This window comes from Callorhinus ursinus, unplaced genomic scaffold (genome assembly GCF_003265705.2).
Source record: "Callorhinus ursinus isolate GAN/ISIS: 27379988/994484 unplaced genomic scaffold, GSC_fseal_2.0 scaffold10, whole genome shotgun sequence".
In the NCBI taxonomy this organism is placed as follows: Eukaryota; Metazoa; Chordata; class Mammalia; order Carnivora; family Otariidae; genus Callorhinus; species Callorhinus ursinus.
In genome coordinates, this window is record NW_027397072.1 from 59,925,216 (window position 1) to 59,947,953 (window position 22,738).

At 37.5% G+C, this 22,738-nt stretch overlaps 1 protein-coding gene across 4 annotated transcripts in view; it reads right to left on the reverse strand.

Annotated features, from left to right (window-relative positions):
• The window catches only part of COMMD1 (copper metabolism domain containing 1), a 200,196-nt gene that overhangs the window by 14,139 nt on the left and 163,319 nt on the right, over window positions 1–22,738 (reverse strand). The window contains exon 3 of one of the 4 annotated variants that reach the window (XM_073897657.1): window positions 17,681–17,821. The exons of 1 other annotated variant lie outside the window; for it this stretch is intronic. In XM_073897657.1, the coding sequence (XP_073753758.1) occupies window positions 17,690–17,821 (132 nt within the window). In that variant the 3' untranslated portion in view covers window positions 17,681–17,689. Of the gene's footprint in view, window positions 1–5,528; window positions 5,576–17,680; window positions 17,822–19,041; window positions 19,243–22,738 lie in introns of those variants that run through there. 2 more of the 4 variants (XM_073897658.1, XM_073897659.1) reach the window with 2 other exon arrangements.

Sequence of the window (22,738 nt, forward strand, 5' to 3'; positions counted from 1 at the left end):
GTGATGCCGCCAGCTTTGCTTTTCTTTTTCAATATTCCTCTGGCTATTCGGGGTCTCTTCTGGCTCCATACAAATTTTAGGATTATTTGTTCCATTTCTTTGAAAAAAGTGGATGGTATTTTGATGGGGATTGCATTGAATGTGTAGATTGTTCTAGGTAGCACTGACATCTTCACAATGTTGGTTCTCCCAATCCATGAGCATGGAACATTTTTCCATTTCTTTGTGTCTTCCTCAATTTCTTTCATGAGTATTTTATAGTTTTCTGAGTACAGATCCCTTGCCTCTTTGGTTAAATTTATTCCTAGGTATCTTATGGTTTTGGGTGCAATTGTAAATGGGATCGACTCCTTGATTTGTCTCTCTTCTGTCTTGTTGTTGGTGTATAGGAATGCCACTGATTTCTGTACATTGATTTTATATCCTGCTACTTTACTGAATTCCTGTATGAGTTCTAGCAGTTTTGGGGTGGAGTCTTTTGGGTTTTCCACATACAGTATCATATCATCTGCAAAGAGTGAGAGTTTGACTTCCTCTTTGCCGATTTGGATGCCTTTGATTTCTTTTTGTTGTCTGATTGCTGTGGCTAGGACTTTTAATACTATGTTGAATAGCAGTGGTGATAGTGGACATCCCTGCCACGTTACTGACCTTAGGGGAAAAGCTGAGAGCTTTTGAGAGTGATATTCGCTGTAGGTTTTTCATAGATGGCTTTTATGATATTGAGGTATGTACCCTCTATCCCTATACTCTGAAGAGTTTTGATCAAGAAAGAATGCTGTACTTTGTCAAATGCTTTTTCTGCATCTATTGAGAAGATCATATGATTTTTGTTCTTTCTTTTGTTAATGTGTTGTATCATGTTGATTGATTTGTGGATGTTGAACCATCCTTGCAGCCCAGGGATAAATCCCACTTGGTCGTGTTGAATAATCCTTTTAATGGACTGTTGGATCCTATTGGCTAGTATTTTGGTGAGAATTTTTGCATCCATGTTCATCAAGGATATTGGTCTGTAATTCTCCTTTTTGATGGGGTCTTTGTCTGGTTTTGGGATCAAGGTAATGCTGGCCTCATAAAATGAGTTTGGAAGTTCTCCTTCCATTTCTATCTTTTGGAACAGTTTCAGGAGACTAGGTATTAATTCTTCTTTAAATGTCTGATAGAATTCCCCTGGGAAGCCATCTGGCCCTGGGCTTTTGTTTCTTGGGAGATTTTTGATGACTGCTTCAATTTCCTTAGTGGCTATAGGTCTGTTCAGGTTTTCTATTTCTTCCTGTTCAATTTTGGTAGCTGATACATCTCTAGGAATGCACCCATTTCTTCCAGGTTATCTAATTTGCTGGCATAGAGTTGCTCATAATATGTTCTTATAATTGTTTGTATTTCTTTGGTGTTGGTTGTGATCTCTCCTCTTTCATTCATGATTTTGTTGATTTGGGTCATTTCTCTTTTCTTTTGGATGAGTCTGGCCAGGGGTTTATCAATCTTGTTAATTCTTTCAAAGAACCAGCTCCTAGTTTCGTTGATCTGTTCTACTGTTCTTTTGGTTTCTAGTTCATTGATTTCTGCTGTGATCTTTATTATTTCTCTTCTCCTGCTGGGTTTAGGCTTTATTTGCTGTTCTGTCTCCAGCTCCTTTAGGTGTAGGGTTAGGTTGTGTATTTGAGACCTTTCTTGTTTCTTGAGAAAGGCTTGTATTGCTATATACTTTCCTCTCAGGACTGCCTTTGCTGTATCCCAAAGATTTTGAACAGTTGTGTTTTCATTTTCATTGGTTTCCATGAATTTTTTTTAATTCTTTTTTAATTTCCTGGTTGACCCATTCATTCTTTAGTAGGATGCTCTTTAGCCTCCACGTATTTGAGTTCTTTCCAACTTTCCTCTTGTGATTGAGTTCTAGTTTCAAAGCGTTGTGGTCTGAAAATATGCAGGGAATAATCCCAATCTTTTGGTACCCAATCTTTTGAGACCTGATTTGTGACCTAGGATGTGATCAATTCTGGAGAATGTTCCATGGGCACTAGAGAAGAATGTGTATTCCGTTGCTTTGGGATGGAATGTTCTGAATATGTCTGTGAAGTCCATTTGGTCCAGTGTGTCATTTAAAGTCTTTATTTCCTTGTTGATCTTTTGCTTAGATGATCTGTCCATTTCAGTGAGGGGGGTGTTAAAGTCCCCCACTATTATTGTATTGTTGTCAATGTGTTTCTTCGCTTTTGTTATTAATTGCCTCATATCATTGGCTGCTCACATGTTAGGGGCATAGATATTTACAATTGTTAGATCTTCTTGTTGGATAGACCCTTTAAGTAGGATACAGTGTCCTTCCTCATCTCTTATTACAGTCTTCGTTTTAAAATCTAATTTGTCTGATATAAGGATTGCCACCCCAGCTTTCTTTTGGTGTCCCTAAGCATGGTAAATGGTTTTCCACCCCCTCACTTTCAATCTGGGGGTGTCTTTGGGTCTAAAATGAGTCTCTTGCAGACAGTATATTGATGGGTCTTGTTTTTTAATCCAGTCTGATAGCCTGTGTCTTTTGATTGGGGCATTTAGCCCATTTACGTTCAGGGTAACTATTGAAAGGTATGAATTTAGTGCCATTGTATTGCCTGTAAGGTGACTGGTACTGTATATTGTCTGTGTTCCTTTCTGATCTATGCTGCTTTTAGGCTCTCTCTTTGCTTAGAGGACCCCTTTCAATATTTCTTGGAGGGCTGGTTTCGTGTTTGCAAATTCCTTTAGTTTTTGTTGGTCCTGGAAGCTTTTTCTCTCTCCTTCTATTTTCAATGAGAGCCTAGCTGGATATAGTATTCTTGGCTGCCTATTTTTCTCGTTTAGTGCTCTAAAGGTATCTTGCCAGTCCTTTCTGGCCTGCCAGGTCTCTGTGGATAGGTCTGTTGCCAATCTAATATTTCTACCATTGTAGGTTACATATCTCTTCTCCCGAGCTGCTTTCAGGATTTTCTCTTTGTCTCTGAGACTCGTAAGTTTTACTATTAGATGTCGGGGTGTTGACCTATTTTTATTGATTTTGAGAGGGGTCCTCTGTGCCTCCTGGATTTTGATGCCTGTTTCCTTCCTCACATTAGGGAAGTTCTCTGCTATTATTTGCTCCAATATACCTTCTGCCCCTCTCTCTCTTTCTTCTTCTGGGATCCCAATTATTCTAATGTCGTTTAGTCTTATCATATCGCTTATCTCTCGAATTTTGCCCTCGTGATCCTGTAGTTGTTTATCTCTCTTTTTCTCAGCCTCTTTATTTTCCATCATTTGGTCTTCTGTATCATTGATTCTCTCTTCCGCCTCATTTATCCTAGCAGTTAGTGCCCCCATTTTTGATTGCACCTCATCAATAGCCTTTTTGATTTCGACTTGGTTAGATTTTAGTTCTTTTATTTCTCCAGAAAGGGTTTCTCTAATAACTTCCACGCTTTTTTCAAGCCCAGCTAGTATCTTTAAAGTCATGATTCTGAACTCTAGGTCCGACATCATACTAATGTCTGTATTGAGTAGGTCCCTGGCTGACGGTACTACCTCTTGTTCTTTTTGCTGAGGTGATTTTTTTCGTCTTGTCATTCTGTCTTCCAGTAAGTGGTCGCTTCTCTGTTCAGAGAGTTGTTGCTACTCTCCTCTTCGATCTCCTGTTGAGTTCGTAGGTGTTCAGAATGGTTTGATCCCTATTCAGCTGAATTCCTGAGACCAGACGAAATCTAGGTCTCCTACCTTGGTCCATCTTTTAACTATTTCCACCCCAAGATGGAAAAATGAAGTGAAATTTAAACTGGTTATTCTGACTAAATCATAGCAACTCCATAAAAAGTTTTATAGACAAGGAGATTAGAGCTATTAGGAGGAACTTCAATTGTACCTTCATATGACAACTTTTGAAAATCATACCCATATAGTGCAATTCAAGCCAGAAAGATCTTTTTTCCCAATTTATTTATTTATTTTTAAATTGAAGTATGGTTGACATACAATATTATTTAAGTTTCAGGCATACAACATTGTAATTTGACATTTATATACATAATGAAATGCTCACCATCAAACACCATACAATGTTATTATAATATTATTGAGTATATTCCCTATGCTGTACTTTATATCCCATGACTTACTTATTCTATAGCTGGAATTCTGTACCTCCTAATCCCCTTCACTTATTTTGCCAATCCCCAACACCCCAGAAAACACCAGTTTGTTCTCTATATTTATGAGTCTGTTTCTGCTTTATTTTGTTTTTTCAGATTCCACATACAATTGAAATCATACAGTATTTGTCTTCTCTATCTGACTTGATTCACTTAGCATAACACTCTCTAGGTTGATCCACATTATTGCAAATGGCAAATGGCAAGATTTCATTCTTTTTTATGGCTGAGTAATATTTGATGTATATATATCAGGTGTGTGTCATCTTCTTTATCCATTCATCTATCTACAGATACTTAGGTTGCTTCCAAATCTTGGTTTATTGCAAATAATGCTGCAACGAACATAGGAGTGCACAGATCTTTTTGCATTAGTGTTTTTGCTTTCTTTGGGTAAATATCCAGAAGTGGAAATACTGGGTCATATGGTCTTATTAAATTATTTTTAATTTTTTCAGGAAGCTTGATACTGTTTTCCATAGTGGTTGCACCAATTTACATTCCCACCAACAGTGTACATGGGTTCCTTTTTCTCCACATCCTTGCCAACACTTATTTCTTGTCTTGCTTTCTTTCTTTCTTTGTTTCTTTCTTTCTCTCTCTCTCTCTTTCTTTCAAAGGAGGCTCCATGCCCAACATGGGGCCTAAGTCATGACCCTGAGATTAAGAGTCCCATGCTCTACTGACTAAGCCAGCCAGGTGCCCCCTCTTGTCTTTTTTATTATAGCCATTCTGATAGGTGTGAAGTGATAGCTCATTGTGGTTTTGATTTGCATTTTCTTGATGATTAGTGATGTTGAGTATCTTTTCATGTGTCTGTTGGCCATCTGTATGTCTTCTTTGAAAAATGTCTATTCATGTCAGAAAGATCTTATTTCCAGATATTTCCCTTCCTTTTGTAACGAGGACTACTGTTCTCAGCCTTGATAATGTCCTCAGAACATAAATACTCTCAAGGAGAAGTAATACAAAGAGTCATTAACACCTTTCTATTACTTAAATCATAAGATTTATTTTCTGCCAGGAAGAATGAACCCAAGTAGCCTGCCTTTAAACTCAGGATGCCTAGCATTAAGAGGGACTAGGGGAGGGGAGGGTGTATAGGTAGGGCACAAAACACAAAAGAAGTAGGAAAATACCAAAGGCAAATCCTTCTCCTTACCCTGTAACCCATATTAGATACACAGATCCATAGGTGTGGTATCTTAAATTACTCAGATCACTGACCCATATTCTCTATGCCTTTCTAACCACCTGATCACCAAGGTTGCTAGGCACCAGGAAAACCTAGGGAACTTTATAAAGGGGGCATTAGTAAGATAATCCTCAATGAACCAAAGTTGAATTTACACACACAGAAACACATACATATCCTTCTGCTGCTGTGCTTTCATTTTCATCTGCAGGCTCAGGACCTGTGAACCAACAAGGCAATGAGATTCCAAGAACACTGTCCATTCAAAGTTATCTGAATTACTAAAAAGACAGAAAATGTCAAGAACAGGACCATGCAATTGTTTTGGCTTAAGAGTTCTTAGCTGAAAAAAATCTAGAGCTATGATTTAGGAGAAAACTAGACATGCCTGTCCTGCCAATGTGTGGTCAAAAGGAACATGTATTTTGGCCCAGGCAACCCCGACTTGTTTCTGAAAGGAAGAAAATAGTCTGACCTTGCAATGAGTGGTTCTTTCCTTGGCTGAATTATGTACTGCTAAACCAGGACTATCACCATTCTTTTTCCTTTAGAGATTTCAAAGCAACATGACATACTCTGCTCCCCATTACAGGTCAGTATATATAATGAACAGTAGAAGTACCATTGATCTCCATTTTACCACTAGAAAAAAACAAACCTGGAGACTAGCCCCAGTTATGTGAAGGCCAGAATTCCCAGCTCTTTGATTCAATCCATTGCTTGATAATACCCACATCTGACTCTGAATTTAGACACTTTCAAGGCTGACTACTGTACATTTAACAGAGTAGAATGGAAACTAATTAGAGATACAGGTTTTTGCACTGATTTACATAAGCACCAGGACTTTAGCAAAGACTATTTTATTTTATTTTTTTAAGATTTTATTTATTTGTTTGACAGAGAGAGAGACAGCGAGAGAGGGAACATAAGCAGGAGGAGTGGGAGAGGGAGATGCAGGCTTCCTGCTGAGCAGAGAGCCCAATGTGGGGCTCGATCCCAGGACCCTGGGATCATGACTTGAGCCAAAGGCAGATGCTTAACGACTGAGCCACCCAGGTGCCCCTGCAAAGACTGTTTTAAAAACACACAACAAAAGAAAATAAAATGAAGCTGAGTTATATAAACACTAAAAGCTCAATACAACGAGATCATTGGCTGATTTCTACCTTTTTCAAAACATTGTGCCCCAGTTCATTTTATAACTTTTTTATTTTCAGCAGGACTTAATTTTTAGCTGTTAAGATTTTCTGTATTTTGAAAAACTTTTGGTGAAAAAATATTTGGATAGAAAAACTATTTTTAGGTGCTCTGGTTTGATTTGCAAGAAATCATACTGGCTTTTGGCTAAGTAGAACTAGTTCCCATGTAACAATGGACAGAGAACCACAGGAACAACTGGTAAACAAGTGAAAATGCACATCATACTGAAGGAGAAAGAAATTTCACTTAAATCTTAGAGAAAACAAATTGACCAAACTCTTAACACATGAGAAAGTATTGCTAATATTTGTCTGAAGTTCAAATTGGGGCCCCCTCATCATTCCTAATGAGATACATTCCAGAGAAAACTCATCTGCAAACAACTTTGACAATCAAATTAAATATATTTACATGAAAGGAAGAAAGAAGATTAAAAACAGAACAAAATAAAACTCAACCAGAGTTGCTTGTTTGGGTAATACCATTAGGCAGGCAGAAACAAAGTATGCAATGGCACTTGCTTTCTAAGGGGTTCTTGATAATCTACAGATTAAGATGGGGGAAATACCTTAATACATCCATTAAAAAGACCAGAGTGCAGCAATGAATGACAAACTCTTTGGCAGGGGAGGAAGACAGAAGTGAAACTAATCAAATCCATTCTGGGACTGCAGATTTTCTCCAACTAGAGGGATCATTAAGTTGCTCTGCCAACAGCACCATCTATCTATGTCCCAACTGTCTCAATGTGGTTTAAGTCATTCATGACAGCACAAGTAAGCAGAAATAGACATAGTTAAAAAGTAAGCACTTCCCTTTTCTCTTGAGAAAGCAAATAAAACTATGTAAAGGGGGCAAAGGATGAAATGACTAAGGGTAGGAGGCCTTTCAAATTCAGAAAATGCTGATTTGGGGAGAAAGTTTTGAATAAATTTTGGGGGGGTTCAAGGCTGTGGGGAAGGGTGATTAATATTGTTGGGTTTCCAACAAACTCTAAATACAGTTACATTCTAAGGCACTGGGGGTTGGGACTTTAATATGAATTGGCAGGGGACACAATTCAGTCCATAGTAATCACAAAAGCTTAGAGGGTTGTGTTTATCAAGCATTATGTGTTTGTGGTTGATGATAATGATGATGATCTCACACATAATTCTAGGCTTGCTGTTCTTATTGTACAGAAAAAAATTTCTAATATTCCAGAAAAACACACACACACACACACATGCACGCACGCTATCTGCTGATTACTCAGGTCTGCCAGCCCAGTTTGGCAGAAACCTCATCTGGCTTCATCCTCACTGAACTCAATTTTGAAATGTCATTTAATCTGTGGGGGCTGACAGGATAAAAGCTGCCAGGAAGGGGAATGGAAAATGGTACAAAAGAAATCTTTGCTAATCCTCATTCCCAGATCCTATGAAGACTTTGCCCACCATGCTGTGACCCAAAATCCAGGCCTGAAGATTGACTCAGAATCTGGCACACCATTCTGTGAGAGAATATGGAGATGAGAGAAGAAGAAAGGATGTGTAGTCACTGCATGAAGTTAGTTACTAGCCTTTTTAGCTCAAATAATTTAGTGCAAACTTCTGAAGTGGCAGGAAAAGAGGAGATTGCATCTTTATTACCTAGGGTTGGATTCTGATATCACTTAGGTTGCTGGGGCCTTTGTTCATATACAACAATCATCCCTCACACTAACACAGTGCTTCACAGTTTAGAAAGCCCTTTTGCATGAATGACCTCATGTGATCCTTAGAACAGTCCTATTAACTAGGAAGAAACCAAGCCAGAGTTAAGGTACTTGGAAGAACTATGGAAGTGACAGATCTTCTCCATCTGATCCAGATCTTTTCAGCTATATCCAGCAAGAAGACTTCTTCAGATGATGCAATGGATTTTATGGGCTTTGATATACTTCTGGTCCAATGTGTGGAGGAAAAGAAAGAAAGGCCCCATTTTCTTAAAATTGCCCCAGAGTTCTAGAAACTAGAGATCAGAGTTCAGTCCTTTGCAAAAGACAGAACAGGTAGTCAGGTCCTAACTGGCAAAGAAATGGTTTCTTACTCAGTCATCATTTATTCAGTTGACTCTGGAAGCAGTAGAGGAAATAGAAAAGTTTGAGGAGATTGAAAGGATCACCTCTGGACTCTGGGGAAAAGTGAAATGCCTAAAAAGTGAAATGCCATAATTGAAAAGAAATTACTCTGGAAGACAGGAGTAGAAGAAATTGCAGGAAAAGGCAACAAATCTGAAAACGTAGCAAATTCAGGGGGATACAGAAATTATACTAATGATAATATTAATAGCTATGGTAACTATCAATGGCTAACATTTATTGAATGTATATAAAATGTCACACATTACATGCTAAGTGCTTTACATGCATCATTTCACATTGGTGAGGATAATTTTATCCCATTTTACAGATAAGGAAAGTAAGGAAAGATGAGCAACTTGTTTATTAAGGCCACACAAGTAGTAAGTGGCAGAGCCAGTTTTAAACCCAGGTCTGTCTGGCTTCAGAGTCTGAGCACTTAACCATTTTGCAATCCTGGCTCACATTCGTATATAAGATAAACACCATCATTAATAGTCACTAAGTACCCTCCTGTGAAAGTTATTCTATGATTCAGTTAACTTTAGCAAAGACTCAAAGGAAACCTGAGTGTTGACAGTATGATAACCCAAAGTCAATCTAAAGTGGCCTGTAAAAACATCTGGATAGACAATGAGTACATCCTAGCTGCCATGAAAGATTTCTAGCATTTCGTTAAGTGTAATGGGATGGCAGCAGAGTTGAATTAATATGTGCATTCGGGCAGAGAATCATATTATAAAGAGACTAAGTTCTTATTCTGAGGCAAGATGGCCTTTTATTCCCTCTCTCTCTGTGGGGGGGAGGCAGGTGGGGTGGGGCAAGGGCATTCAGTTTTATGTACAGCTACTAGTCCCCATCACCAGGAATGGTAGAAGCAATGTTTACCTTAGTCAATTGACTAAAATGTGGAACTTTTTTTTTTTTTTAAGTAGGCTCCATGCCCAGCATGGAGCCCAATGCAGGGCTTGAACTCAGGACCCTGAGATCAAGACCTGAGCTGAGATCAAGACCTGAGTTGAGATCAAGTCGGTTGCTTAACTGACTGAGCCTCTCAGATGCCCCTGTGTGGAACTTCTTAAGACTTCTCCCAAATCACAGTTAGTAGAAACGAAATACCTGCTTAAACCTGGGTTCTTTCCATCTATAATCAGAAGGAATTCTCAGTTCTGCCTTGCAACCCAAGAACACCATATTATTCATCTTGAAAAAAAAAATCACATCAACATATATAGGTACTTATGGAATGCAAAAAGATAAATATGATCATTTTATGTTGTATGCCTGAAATATGTCAATTATATCTCACATTAAAAAAGAGTGAAAAAGTACTGAAAAAAATGTAAGTATATTAAATTACAAATTCAAACTTTTAACATCCTTCATATTTGGCCTATAGCTATTCTCTGGCCAAGCCAAGAGCAAATAGCACTGGGTGGTGTGAAGGGAGAGACAGCCCTTGATAATGTCCAAAATAGCATAGTTCACTCATACATAATCAAGGCTTGATGATAATCATCTAAAACAGAAAGATGGTGTAGGCAGCATATACACTGTTATAAATAAAAATAAACTAAATGATTAGTAAAAGTAAATAATGCTTACTCTACTTCACAGTCTATCCTTTCATTAGAAAGAATACATTTGCCACTCTATCCAAGATTATGTCTAAACGAACCAGAAATACGAACTATCAAAAGTAGGTCAAAAGAAATGAGACAAAAACATTAGTTAAAAGCAAATAACTGTTTTGAAGAAAAGTGAGGTATGTCCCCAATGGAAGTATAAGAAAAATATTTTGACAGTATGACATATATTTCCTCTATGAAATAACAGTCCATGTTTATTTCCTCAACTTGGTTTGGCAAGTTCTTTGCCAACAGAGGAAGCATGAATAGAAGAATATGGTACCTAACTGCTGGCTGTGATGCCTTCACTGGGATTCCTGGTTTCTGAAGCACTTTAGTCACATTTGTAAAATGTAAGGTGATGTAGAAATGTTGGGGTTTGGAGCAAACAGTCAAGAAAGAATTCTTGAGATGTCTTCAGTACAAAAAGGTGGTTTTATTAAAGCATGGGGACAGGACCTACAAGGCAGACAGAGCTGTACTGGGGTTGTGATGGATGACTGATTATATGCTTTCAAGTTGGGAGGGGGTTAGGGATAGCATAAGTCCCGAAGGAATTTTGGAGGCAAGGTTTCTAGGACCTTGAGGGGGCTAGCTATTGTTAGGAAAAAGGTCATTTATTACTGTCTAGAAATCCTCAGTCATGAGAACTTTCAGATGTGTATCAGTGGACCATATGCTTGAAGGATGATTGCTAACATGTATCTTGGGGGGTAGAGATAAAGGAAGTTTCCAAAGGAATTTGTATATGTTAAAGAAGACTTACAGGATCCTGGAGGTTGGGATAATGTTAAGCTAAGATTGCTTTTTGCCTCTAGTAAAAGTGTCAACATCAAGGCAGCTGAGTTCCCAGAGGAAGGTCACTCTACCTGTTTCAAGGACTTGTCAATGGGCTGTAGACAGTAAGGAAATTTAATTTTTTCTTTTGTCTTTGTTTCCTGTATCACAAGGCATTTCAAGTATACAAAAAATTTGGCAAAAATATGACTCTCTTATACTCTTTCCCCAGATTCACCATTTGTTCAACCGCTTACATTTCGCCACATTCACTTTATGATTCTCTGTCTCTCTCACAACTACTTGAGAGTAAGTAGGGGATGTCATTCCCTTTTATTCCTAAAACTTTAGTGCATATTTCCTAAAGACAAGGGCATTTTCAGGGCACCTGGGTAGCTCAGTCAGTTGAGCGTCTGACTCTTGGTTTCAGCTCAGGTCATGATCTCAGGGATATGAGATCAAGCCCCGAATGGGGCTTTGTGCTCAGTGCGGAGTCGCTTGAGCTTCTCTCTCTCCCTCCGTTTCTGCCCCTCCCTCAGCTCGTGCTGGCTCTCTCCAAAATAAATAAATAAATTAAATAAAATCTAAAAAAAAGAAGACAAGGGCATTTTCTTACATAACCATGGTTATATGATAATGATAAATGCTACTGTCTAACCCAGTCTATATTCAAGTTTTAGCAGATGCCCCAATAGTGCCCTTTATAAAGTTTTTTTCCTGTTCCCAAATCAAATTCACAATCACACATTGGCTGCATTTAGATGTCATGCATCTTGAGTCTCCTTTAATCTGGAATAGTTTCTCAATCAGCCTTTCTTATGTTTCTTGATCCTGACATTTTTGAAGAGTACAAGCTAGTTATTTTACAGAATGTCAATTTGGGCTTGTCTGGTGTTTCCTCATGATGAGATTCTATGTGTGAGGGAATGCCTATCTATTTACAAAGAACCTACCGCCAACAATTAGTGGACATGGCCTTTGAAGTCATACAAACTTAAATTCAAATGTAAATCAAAATACCACTTTCTAGCCGTGTGGCTGGCTAGTTTTACCCTGTAAAACAGTGATTTTAACAGATTTAATTGTTAAGATTGTTGTGAAGATTTAATGAGATAATGCATCTAAAGCAATTTAACACAGTTTTGGGGTGGGTGTAAAACTATCTTACACCTCTCTCAATTTTACCACATTATCTTATACTCAGCAACAATGAAATAAAATTGATTAAGCAGCATCTCTATTTACTTTCCCAAAGAGAAAAAGTACTGTACTCTAAAGTACACGCTGCCTTTAGCAATCTAGTCTGGCCAAGGTACATCAGTGCCAGCCTGAAACTGGCGGCAGCATCTCGGCTGTCTGGATGCTCCTAAAGGCTGCCTCCAGATACCCTGCTGCCGCCTGCACTAGCCCAAGCAGTACACAAGCACTGGCTAGGGGAAGACTACCCGAAGTACCACATAGAGCATGTTCCTCCCTGCTGAGCTCCCACCATGACACAGGCCCCTGAAGTGGTGTGGAAGAGTATGACAAAGGCACTGAACATGAAGACTCCAGGCTAGAGCTGCCAAGAACATGAACTAGTTTAGGGGGTTGATAATGAGTACTCTGACTAAAAACCGAGTAAGGAGCTCAGGTGCAAACTCTGTCCTTCCTGTCAATCCACCACTGTCAATCCTAAGAAAGAAGAGGAGAATACCCAAATCAAGTAATTTTCTTAAAGTCAAATTGAGAGTTTATTTTAATATTCAACAATAACACTGAAAAAATCAGGAAGTCCACAGTTAAGATGCCATTCATACTTCATTTCCATAAATCCCTTGCCCATGCAAGAGGGCAAGGGAGCTGGTATGCACAGAATTCCCAATCTACTGTTTAAGTACGATAATCTCATCCTCCACACTCTCTCTTAGAAAGCACCAATAAAATTATTCTGTTTATGCTAAATCACTACTCTATGCCAGAGGTTAAAACAAAACAAAACAAAACAAAACAAAAAAGGATTATAACAACTGCACCAATTCTTCTAAGTACAGAAGTACAAACTCATTTTTGAGATTTAGAATCTAATTTAATTCGTGTTTTTCTGTTATTAACTTCAGTGTTCCATCATTTTTCTGTTTTTCCCTCTTCCATCAATTAGAACTTCAAATGAAAGTCAAATGATCCCTGAGGGTAAAGAAAATAAAGTGAAACAAACAAGAAAATTCCCGTGTCCCACGGAAGTGGCCTCCAGTAAAGCAAATAGAAAATTATACTCTCATCAGTGTGCTGAATAAGAGTTTACATCTAAACTCTGAAAAAGAGAAAAATTCTAATGCAAAGCCTTTATTTTATCTTCATTAATGAAAAGTAAAAATTCTATAATGTGAGCATTAAGAACTTCTAATAATTCTGTCGTAAGTCTTGAGTCAGCCTCCAAGAAATACTTAGATTAAAAATAAAACTTAATACTTAGATTAAAAGTAGGAATTCTCAGCTAGAGCTTAAATCTAAACATATGACAGTGAAGATGCTATATACCCTGAAAGTCACTAGTAGCCTCTTTTCCTTAGGACATAATGACTCCACTGGAAATTTCCAAGAAATCACATATCCTTTTGCAATCATCTTTAATTGGGGGAGAAAAACACCTCTCATCTCCTCCACTGTATCACTTGTGAGATGTCAGTATTATGTTTAAAAGTTCACTATATTTAAAACATTTTGAAGGTTAGGGTTAGAAAGGAATATGTAAATGCACGTAAATTTTGCCATTTTATAGTGTTTCCCTCTCCCTGTATAGGAAAATCAGGAAGTGAGCTCTATTATTACCCATGGAACCCAAAGAAGTATTATGGGGGAAAAATTACTGGTTTGAGAGACAATTTGGATTTAGATCTAGTTCAGTTATTAGCTGTGTGACCTTGGGAAAGTCATTTAAGTTTTCTGAAGTCTTGGTTTCCAAATCTAGAAAATGGAAAAACAATACCTATCTCATAGGACTGTTATAAAGACTAAATAAGATAGCACATATGCAAGCACCCACCACTGTGTCTAGTGTGAAAGAGACTTCCAATAAATATTAGTTTCTCTTTCTATCCTGTTACACACATCCTGTCACCTGGCACTTAATAATAAGGAGTTCTGCTAAACACTTGAACTACCAGCTCTGTTTTCTTCAAAACAGGCACTTGGCTCTTAACAGTGACAAGCAATCATGTGAAAGACTCCTGGGGCCTGACAATGTCCTAGAGAAACAAAAAAGTTCTTATATTGGGGAACAGCACCAACTGCTTCAGGCTATGACAAGCCCCAAACAGTAAATCAACTCCTGCATGTTTTTACAGTATTACTTAACATCCTGAGAGCTTTGTGCTCTTTCAAAAGTCTTTTTCTCCCTGCAAGAATCAGGCATGCTATTTGTCCTCTCTTCCCTTCTTAATAGAGGTCTTTATTCAACAAGACCACCCAATGGATTCAAATACTAGGAATCAGAAAAGGCCAGGTTCAACCATGAAGAAACTGGCAAAGTCTTGGGGCTAAACAGTAAGCCCTTCTTAACCTTTTAGAATCTGGACTTTTGTGTGCTTTCTGTTCTTGGGTATAGCAGACTTGCAGATGCACTGGTTCAAACATGTCTGTGTATTTCCCTCAACTACATTAACACAGAACTCTCACCACAGAAACGTCTTAGGAAGTCTAGAATCTTAAACTCTGACTACAATCTAAAAAGCAACACTTCCCAACTTCTCCCACTTCATGGTATAGACTGACCTCGACACATGACACCTCTGAACTAAAGGGACTTGAAAGTATTGATGACTACAAAGGGCTAAAGTACAAGCGGCACTGAGAGAAAAAGGTATACAAAGATTAAACCTATTTGCCACCTGACTCAGAGACTTTTACCACATAAACATAATTGCTTCAACTCCAAGCAGCTCTAGGTCAATGTTCACACTCCTGTCACAGGACTGACCACCCCTATTGGACCTAACAGAGAAAGTGAATGTCAGAAAGCAACCAACATTTGATTTGGGACAGCAGGTCCTCGATGGAGGATCATAAAACACTAAACCAGCAAATTAGGTATCAAATACTTAATTGAGTGTATTATACTGGCCAGATATATAATTCTAAATACTGAGGGTTCAGTGGCAAACAAGCCAAGAGTTTTTACCCTTAAGAAGCTCACATTCTAAACACAAAAAAGACAATATTAAAACAATTTAAAAGTCAATTTCAGTAGGTCATAAAGATCAGTATTTCTGATCTGCAGTAATGATGTAAAACAGAACTTTTGGCATAATGAAGAAACTTTAGTCACCTTGCAGGTAGTTTATTCAAAGAGTTAAAGAAGACTGAATAAATTACAGATAGAGGTTGACCCAGTTTCAAAATTCAATTCTTACATTATTGTCTCCTTGCTATGGGCTTAGCGTCATTGCCTCTGTCATTTGGTAGCACATACAAAAGCAGGATGAGATTTTTCTTAGGAAGATAATGAAGACCAAGACAGTATAAAATTACAAACACAAGCCAAGAAATCTGAAGATGTGGGATCTACCTCCAATTCTATCAAATAATATTCACATGAACTTGGGTAATTCACTTAAACTCCTAGAGTCTGACTTTCTTCATCTATTCTATCCCACTTTGTAGGGCTTTTTAGAATTTAAATGAGACACTATAAAAAAAGAACTTCAAAATATTTATTTATTTTTAAAGATTTTATTTATTTATTTGACAGAGACACAGCGAGAGAGGGAACACAAGTGGTGGAGAGGGAGAAGCAGGCTTCTCGTTGAGCAGGGAGCCCAACGCAGGCCTTGATCCCAGGACCCCAGGATCATGACCTGAGCCGAAGGCAGACACTTAACGACTGAGCCACCCAGGCGCCCCAGAACTTGAAAATACTTAAAACATTGGACAATTACCAACTATTACTGCCTAATCAAAATGTTTATAGGAAGACTCAGATGAGAAAAGAGACAGGAATAACTACATTTGAGACCAATATGAATTCCTTCTCCTATCTATTAGCTGTTTTGAAATCTTTGCTCCCATTCTATTATTCCAAAGCGCTCACCCTGTGGAGGAAATGGATCCTAAAAAGTGGTATCAGGGCTCAGACAGCTCTTCTTAGTGATTACTCCCTCCTCTGAGCCAACAAATAATAACAAAATTTAAGGGTATTTCATTTCCTGGCATCCTAACCCATGATTAAATACCCTTACTTTATGAGTTATTCTCACTGATTATTATTAATTACAAGGTAGAAAGTAAATATGAAGTTACTTCTCTTAGCTGTTAAAACACAGACCATCAAGGACCTTGATAATCTCTTTTCTCTTGGAAAACTAGTCTTTCATTTTCCTTGGGTATCTCTGTAGCCACCAGCTTAAAGGCAGACACTTAATGACTGAGCCACATAGGCGCCCCAAATAAAATCTTTAAAAAAAAAAAAGGGGGATAACCATTTCTCAGCTCCAGCCTGTTGTTTGTAGATAAGTGGGCCTAGTGTTGATGGATCTCTGTTATTTCAAAAGATTCCAAAAACTACATTTTTGTGTGTTACCCCTGAAATTTTATTTGCAAAATGCCCAGTCACCTAGAGCTTACTATAAATTCATAGTGCAGATTTCTTCTGCCAGTGAAGAGGTAGATCATTTACTTAAAAAGTACTTATTAGTGCTGATATATAATTTACCATTATTCTGATTTAAGGAAATAAATATTACATTGGACCTTGCAAACTAGAGATAGTAAAGAGGATATTTCAGGCTAGGCAAACATGTGCAAAAATACTGAGGTAGAAATATGCCCGGCACGTTGAGGGGAGGAAGGAGAACGTACAGGCTAGTTTGGCTGCAGAATTCCTTTAGAGAAGGAATAGGACACAGATGGGAAAAAACCGTACAAGACACTGAATTTTAGAGCAGAGAGCGAGGATTTTTATGGATAATCTTTAAAAGAGAAAGTCTATAGAGAATGAGGAGCCATTACGAGGAGGAGGATCACAGCATTTCCTATCTTGCCAAGAGTTATATGTTGCTGTTCTTCCCATCTTTTTCAAAATAGAGGATGAGGCTGGATGTTGACCCATGAAACTTGGGAGTTCTGAAAAATTCCCAAATGAATGCCAATTTAACCAACCACACTATAAATCAACTCCCTTGGCATTGTGGTGGTCAAAGCTTTCAAAAAAAAAAAATTAAATTGTCTCTAAAGGGCTATTTCTTTCTGATCTATAAAAACATTTAGAATTTAAAACTCAAAGAAAAGGTTACTGGACAGTTCGGCAATATTGTCAGGTTAATCATCAGATAGAGCTTTCATCAGATTGCCTATCAGTGGGCAAGAAGCTGGATTGACAAGTCTGGTCTCATAAAAGTCTTCCACCAGGCACAAGCCCCAGAACGCACCACTATCTATATTCAAAATGTAAAGACATGCCTCCAGTAGCTCTTATTTCAACCTCAGAGCCATTCCTGTTTTCTTCTGCAACAAATGATTCTGGGGCTTTTAGTCCAATTGATACTCTCAATAAAATTCCTGAAGACAAATGGTCAGGAGAACAGAGCTACTGACTCTCACCAACAGCTGGGATACTAAAATACCAAATGTATTGGGGCACCTGGGTGGCTTAGTCAGTTAAGCCTCTGACTCTTGATTTCAGTTCAGGTCCTGATCTCAGAGTCATGGGATCGAGTCCTCCATGTGGCACTGCGCTCAGCAGGGAGTCTGCCTGAGATTCTCTCTCTCTGCTCCCCGCTCTCTAAAATAAATAAATAAACAAACAAATAAATCTTTAAAATACCAAATGTATTAAATGTACTTTGTTCTTTCAGACAAAATATTCTATAAGGCACACTTGAGAAAGGCCACATGCATATTGATAAGGAACTTAAACTTTATTATGAAGGTAATGTGGGAAACATTAATGATTTTTGGCCAGAGAAATATGATCAAAGCAGATTTTAAGGAACACTAACCTGGTGGCAATATTCAGGATGGCCTGAAGTGGGGAGAAAGACAAAAAGTAGGGAGACTAACTTAAGCAAATGCACAGAGTTGGGAATGAGCACAGTAGGCCTGTAGGAGGGTGAAGAGGACACTGGGCTTCTCAGGGCCTAGGAAACCATCAAGAACTGTTGTTACTCTATCACATATGTGCCTTTCTCTTACATACACACAAACTCTCATTCACACTCATGTGGATATTCCATACACAGTGTCTGCCTCTGTCCATCAGTTCTCTTCTCTTCTCCTTCTCAGAAAACTCTTGCAGGATACAGATGGCCACTAAATACTACCCTAATGCAAGCTCTATGTGACCTCTCAGTTACAGTGCTTAACACCATTAAGCAGCTTCCCTACATCAATAAGTTGAAAATCCTAAGGAGAATCTATTTCACCCCAAAACTATTATCTCTGCCTGACCAGAGCCTGTCAAACCAAATCATGTCACAAATACCTGTTTAGCCTGTGAATGGTAGGCTACCCTTGTTCATCATTCCCTCTGATCTAATTAGCTGGGCCAGTGGGTAAGACTGAGAAGCTGGCAATAATTTACTGCTCATACAGCAAGGACTGTTGGGAAAGTAGCTTATCTTAGGTCAATTGGCAGGGTAGGCCGGGTAATGACAGACATACTTTGCTACAGCAAAAAATAAGCTATGCTAGATAGAGCATAGAGAACTTTTACAGCCAAATAGATGTGATGGCTGTTTTAAGATTAGCGAACACATTACTTCTCAATAGAACTGGAAAAAAAATACAAACTACTAAAAAAAAAAAAAGATTAGCAAATACATACAATTAACTGGTACTCAATGGAAACAAACTGTTCATCTGACTATGATGTGTGTGTATGTATGTATATGTGTGTACCTACATTCAAGCAAACTACCATATGTATTTACTGTCACACAGTGAAAAATGACTATCTTCTAAAGGTTTTCATCAGTCTTTTATCTTTTTTTTTTTTTAAGATTTATTTACTTATTTGAGGAGGGGAAGGCTGAGGGCATAGAAAGAAACCCCAAGCAGACTCCGTGCTGACCGCAGAGCCAGATGCCGGACTTGATCCCGTGACCTGGAGATCACAACCTGAGCCGAAACCAGGAGTCAGACGCCTAGCTGATGGCACCATTCAGGAACCCTTGTCATCAGTCTTCTAAAAATTATCCTTTAATGCTGAAAAAAACCAAAATTAAAAAAAAATGTATATTCTTGGGGCACCTGGGTGGCTCAAGTCAATTAAGCAACCTGACCTTCGGCTCAGGTCATGATCTCAGGGTCCTGGGATAGAGACCCACATCTGGCTCTCTGCTCAGCAGGGCTTCTCCCTCTCCCTCTCTCTGCACTCTTTCTCTCAAATAAATAAATAATCTTTAATAAAAAAATTTAAGAATTTGATGTTCACATGATTTTTCTAGGAGCTCACATATTATTTAGCATGAATCACACATGTATTTCAAAAAATTATATTTAAGTTTAATAAATTCTATTTAGATTTAATATTTATACATCACCATGTAATTTAGAGCCCAAAATACAAACCCTAACCAAATTTAGCACAGGCAAGGGAAGTGATACACAAGCAAGGATTTAAAGATAAATTTAAACTCAAAGCAAGCCATTAGCCCAGATTCTGACAATCATAGAAATAGCATTAGCACTATTACCATTTTGTACAACTCTTAATTTACTACTATATTGTATATATTTGCTTTCTTTACATGACTGTTTCCTAAACCTAGACTGTGATGTATCTCTAGCATCTAGAATTGTGCCTGGTACATAGGCAATTCTAAATGATAAAGAAATGGCCGGTGGGAAGGATGTAAGAATGGAAAAAACTAAGTGATGTTTTGAATTCTGTCAATCTTTATTTATGTCCTACAACAATTTCATAGAAAAGACAGGTAGAACACATATAACTATAAAATTTTACTCTTTTCGAATGTTTATAGGAATAGAAGATTCCATTTCTGTCTACACTATTGATTTCAGGGAACATGTACAAAGACGGCAACTTTTTCCTAAGCTTTTACCAGCTATGAAACAAAATTATTTTTTCTAATAATTTTTTAGGGGTAGTATAAAGATGAATCAATTCGTGAAAATGCTCAATTGATCTGCTCAGTGGATTATAGAATTCAATTAAAAGTTGAAAGCAAAGACTACTACATACAAAGTTATTAAGGTGTGACTGTGTTCTATATACAGTTTCCACCCATAATAAGGTCGTGGTAAACTAGAAGAGATGTGTATACACAATGAACTACAATTCATGAATAAATAAATAAAATCTTTAAAAAAAAAAGAACTATAATTCAGAATAAAATGTCACTGATATAACAGAAAGGTTTAGCCCAGGTATTATAAATATATATACAAAAGGGATATTAAGCCTCACTGGAAGAATTAAAGAGATTCATGAAGGAAATGGCATCTGAACTAGGATTTTTACAGAAAGAAAGAGGGGAAGGGATATTTCTGAGTAGAGGAACAGTACATGTACAAAAACAGTACAAAGAGTGTTTATATAAAGTTCAAAAGTCTAGACTAATGGAAGGAGTGTCAGGAGGGGATACAATCAAGATAAGATTTCATAATAAAGCTTTAGGACTTCAGGTGATAGAAGCCATTCAAGAAGAGTTAAATGGTCAGATGTGTATTTCGGGAAGCAGTATGAAAGACTAGAAAAGCAAAAGATTAGAGACCAGGAGAAGAGGACCTGATCTAGGGCAGTGGCCATAGAATGAATGATAGATGGGTACGCAAAGTACTGTAGATATATAGGACCAGGTAACCAAATGGACTGGAGGTGAGGAAGAGAAACGTAATGAAGATCATGGATATTTTCAGCCTGGATTAAAAGTATGACAGTGATGTTACTGACTCAAACAGGAAAGAAGAGAAAGAAATATGTCTGAAATAATAGTAACACATTCCTATGTAGAACATCTCTATTCAAAAGTTAATAATATTGGGGCACCTGGGTGGCTCAGTTGGTTAAGCGTCTGCCTTCGGCTCAGGTCATGATCGCAGGGTTCTGGGATCAAGCCTCACGTCGGGCTTCTTGCTCGGCGGGGAGCCTGCTTCTCCCTCTCCCTCTGCCACTCCTCCCCACTCACTCTCTCTCTCAAATAAATAAATAAAATATTTTTTAAAAGTTAATAATATTAATAACCTGCACCCCAAATTGGTTTTGGATGCTTGGTATATTCTCTAGTACTAGGGAACATTTAAGAACAAAATGTTATTAATACGGAAAACATTTAGGTGATACATAATAAATGACAATGTGTCCACTGTTCTCTGTAAAGTCTTAGGTATCTTTGATAAGAGGGAACATCATCATTAACTATTCAGTAAGCACCCAGTAGAAATGTTTAGTTGAGCATGAAATGCACTAACCAGAACAAACTGAAATTTTCATTTCATATTTTTATCTTTTGACTAGAAAAATTTCAAACACATTACAATAATCCTTATAATTCTGAAAAGAGCAATTGTGGACTTAGAGTGGTCTAGAAAAGATGAAGAAACAGTTTTTGAAATTCTTCCCTACTTTTGCTTTTAACTCTATGTGAAACACCTCTCTAACCTTTTAAAGACCACAACCTACATCTATAAGTTAGGGTAATAGTATTTCCCTGCCCACTTCAGAGAGTCATTTGAGAATTATGAGACACTGTTCTTGTAGCTCTCTGAACAGCACAGATGAAAGGCCTTAATTATCAATGATCAGTGGAATTATTCTGATGTCATTTTTCCTACCTCAGGTTTACCTAAAGTCTGTGACTGGAAGAGGCTACAAAATTAAAAAAACAAAAACAAAAAACAAACAAAACAAAACTTTAGATAGAAGTCTTTACTTGTCTAACCTAGGTGTAGACCAGTTAAAATTATTATAGAACCTATGCACAGCATTTAAAAAGAATACTACTCAGACAAGATGTGTATAGAAATAATGGTTGCCATCTAAAGAATAGAAAACCATTTAGAAAAAAAACTGATGGTGGCACATTTTACCTAATTAAAAAAAAGATCAAATGAACCTTTTTGAGATGTCATAAAACTGAACATTTTAATAATGAATTAGGAAGTCACTGCCTAAGCCATCTGTTTTTCTGACTTATGACAACAAAAGTTGTGTTTAAAGCTGATCCTATAAAGAAAAACAAAACAAAGCCAATTCAGAAATCTTCCAAAGTTTTAAAATGTGCTTCATTTAGGAGAGAATAAAGAGGTATTTAATTAAGTTTTTAAATTCCCGAATTTCAGTAGCCAATCAGACTGAATACTCTGAGTGCAATGTGTCCATTAATGAATGATCAATAGATAGGAATGGCTTCATGAAAACTAAAAACCTCTTTGTCTCCAGTACCCAGGGATATTTTCTATTATTCCTAGTGTTCTGGCCAATCTTTCACTGATGCTGGATCCCTTAATAATTCTGGTATCAATCCACAAAACTCTATAACCTAAAAAAATTTTTCCTTCTTCCCCTTCAGCAAAATTTCTGCTAAGAACTTCACATACAAATTGAAAAAAAAAGTTTAATCTGAAACAAATAAAATCTCTAGACTTAATTTTCATTTTATAGGGAACACAGGAATAAAAAGATAAGTTAAATGACACACAAAGAATAGAAGATATCCAGAAAGTAAGCAGATCTTCT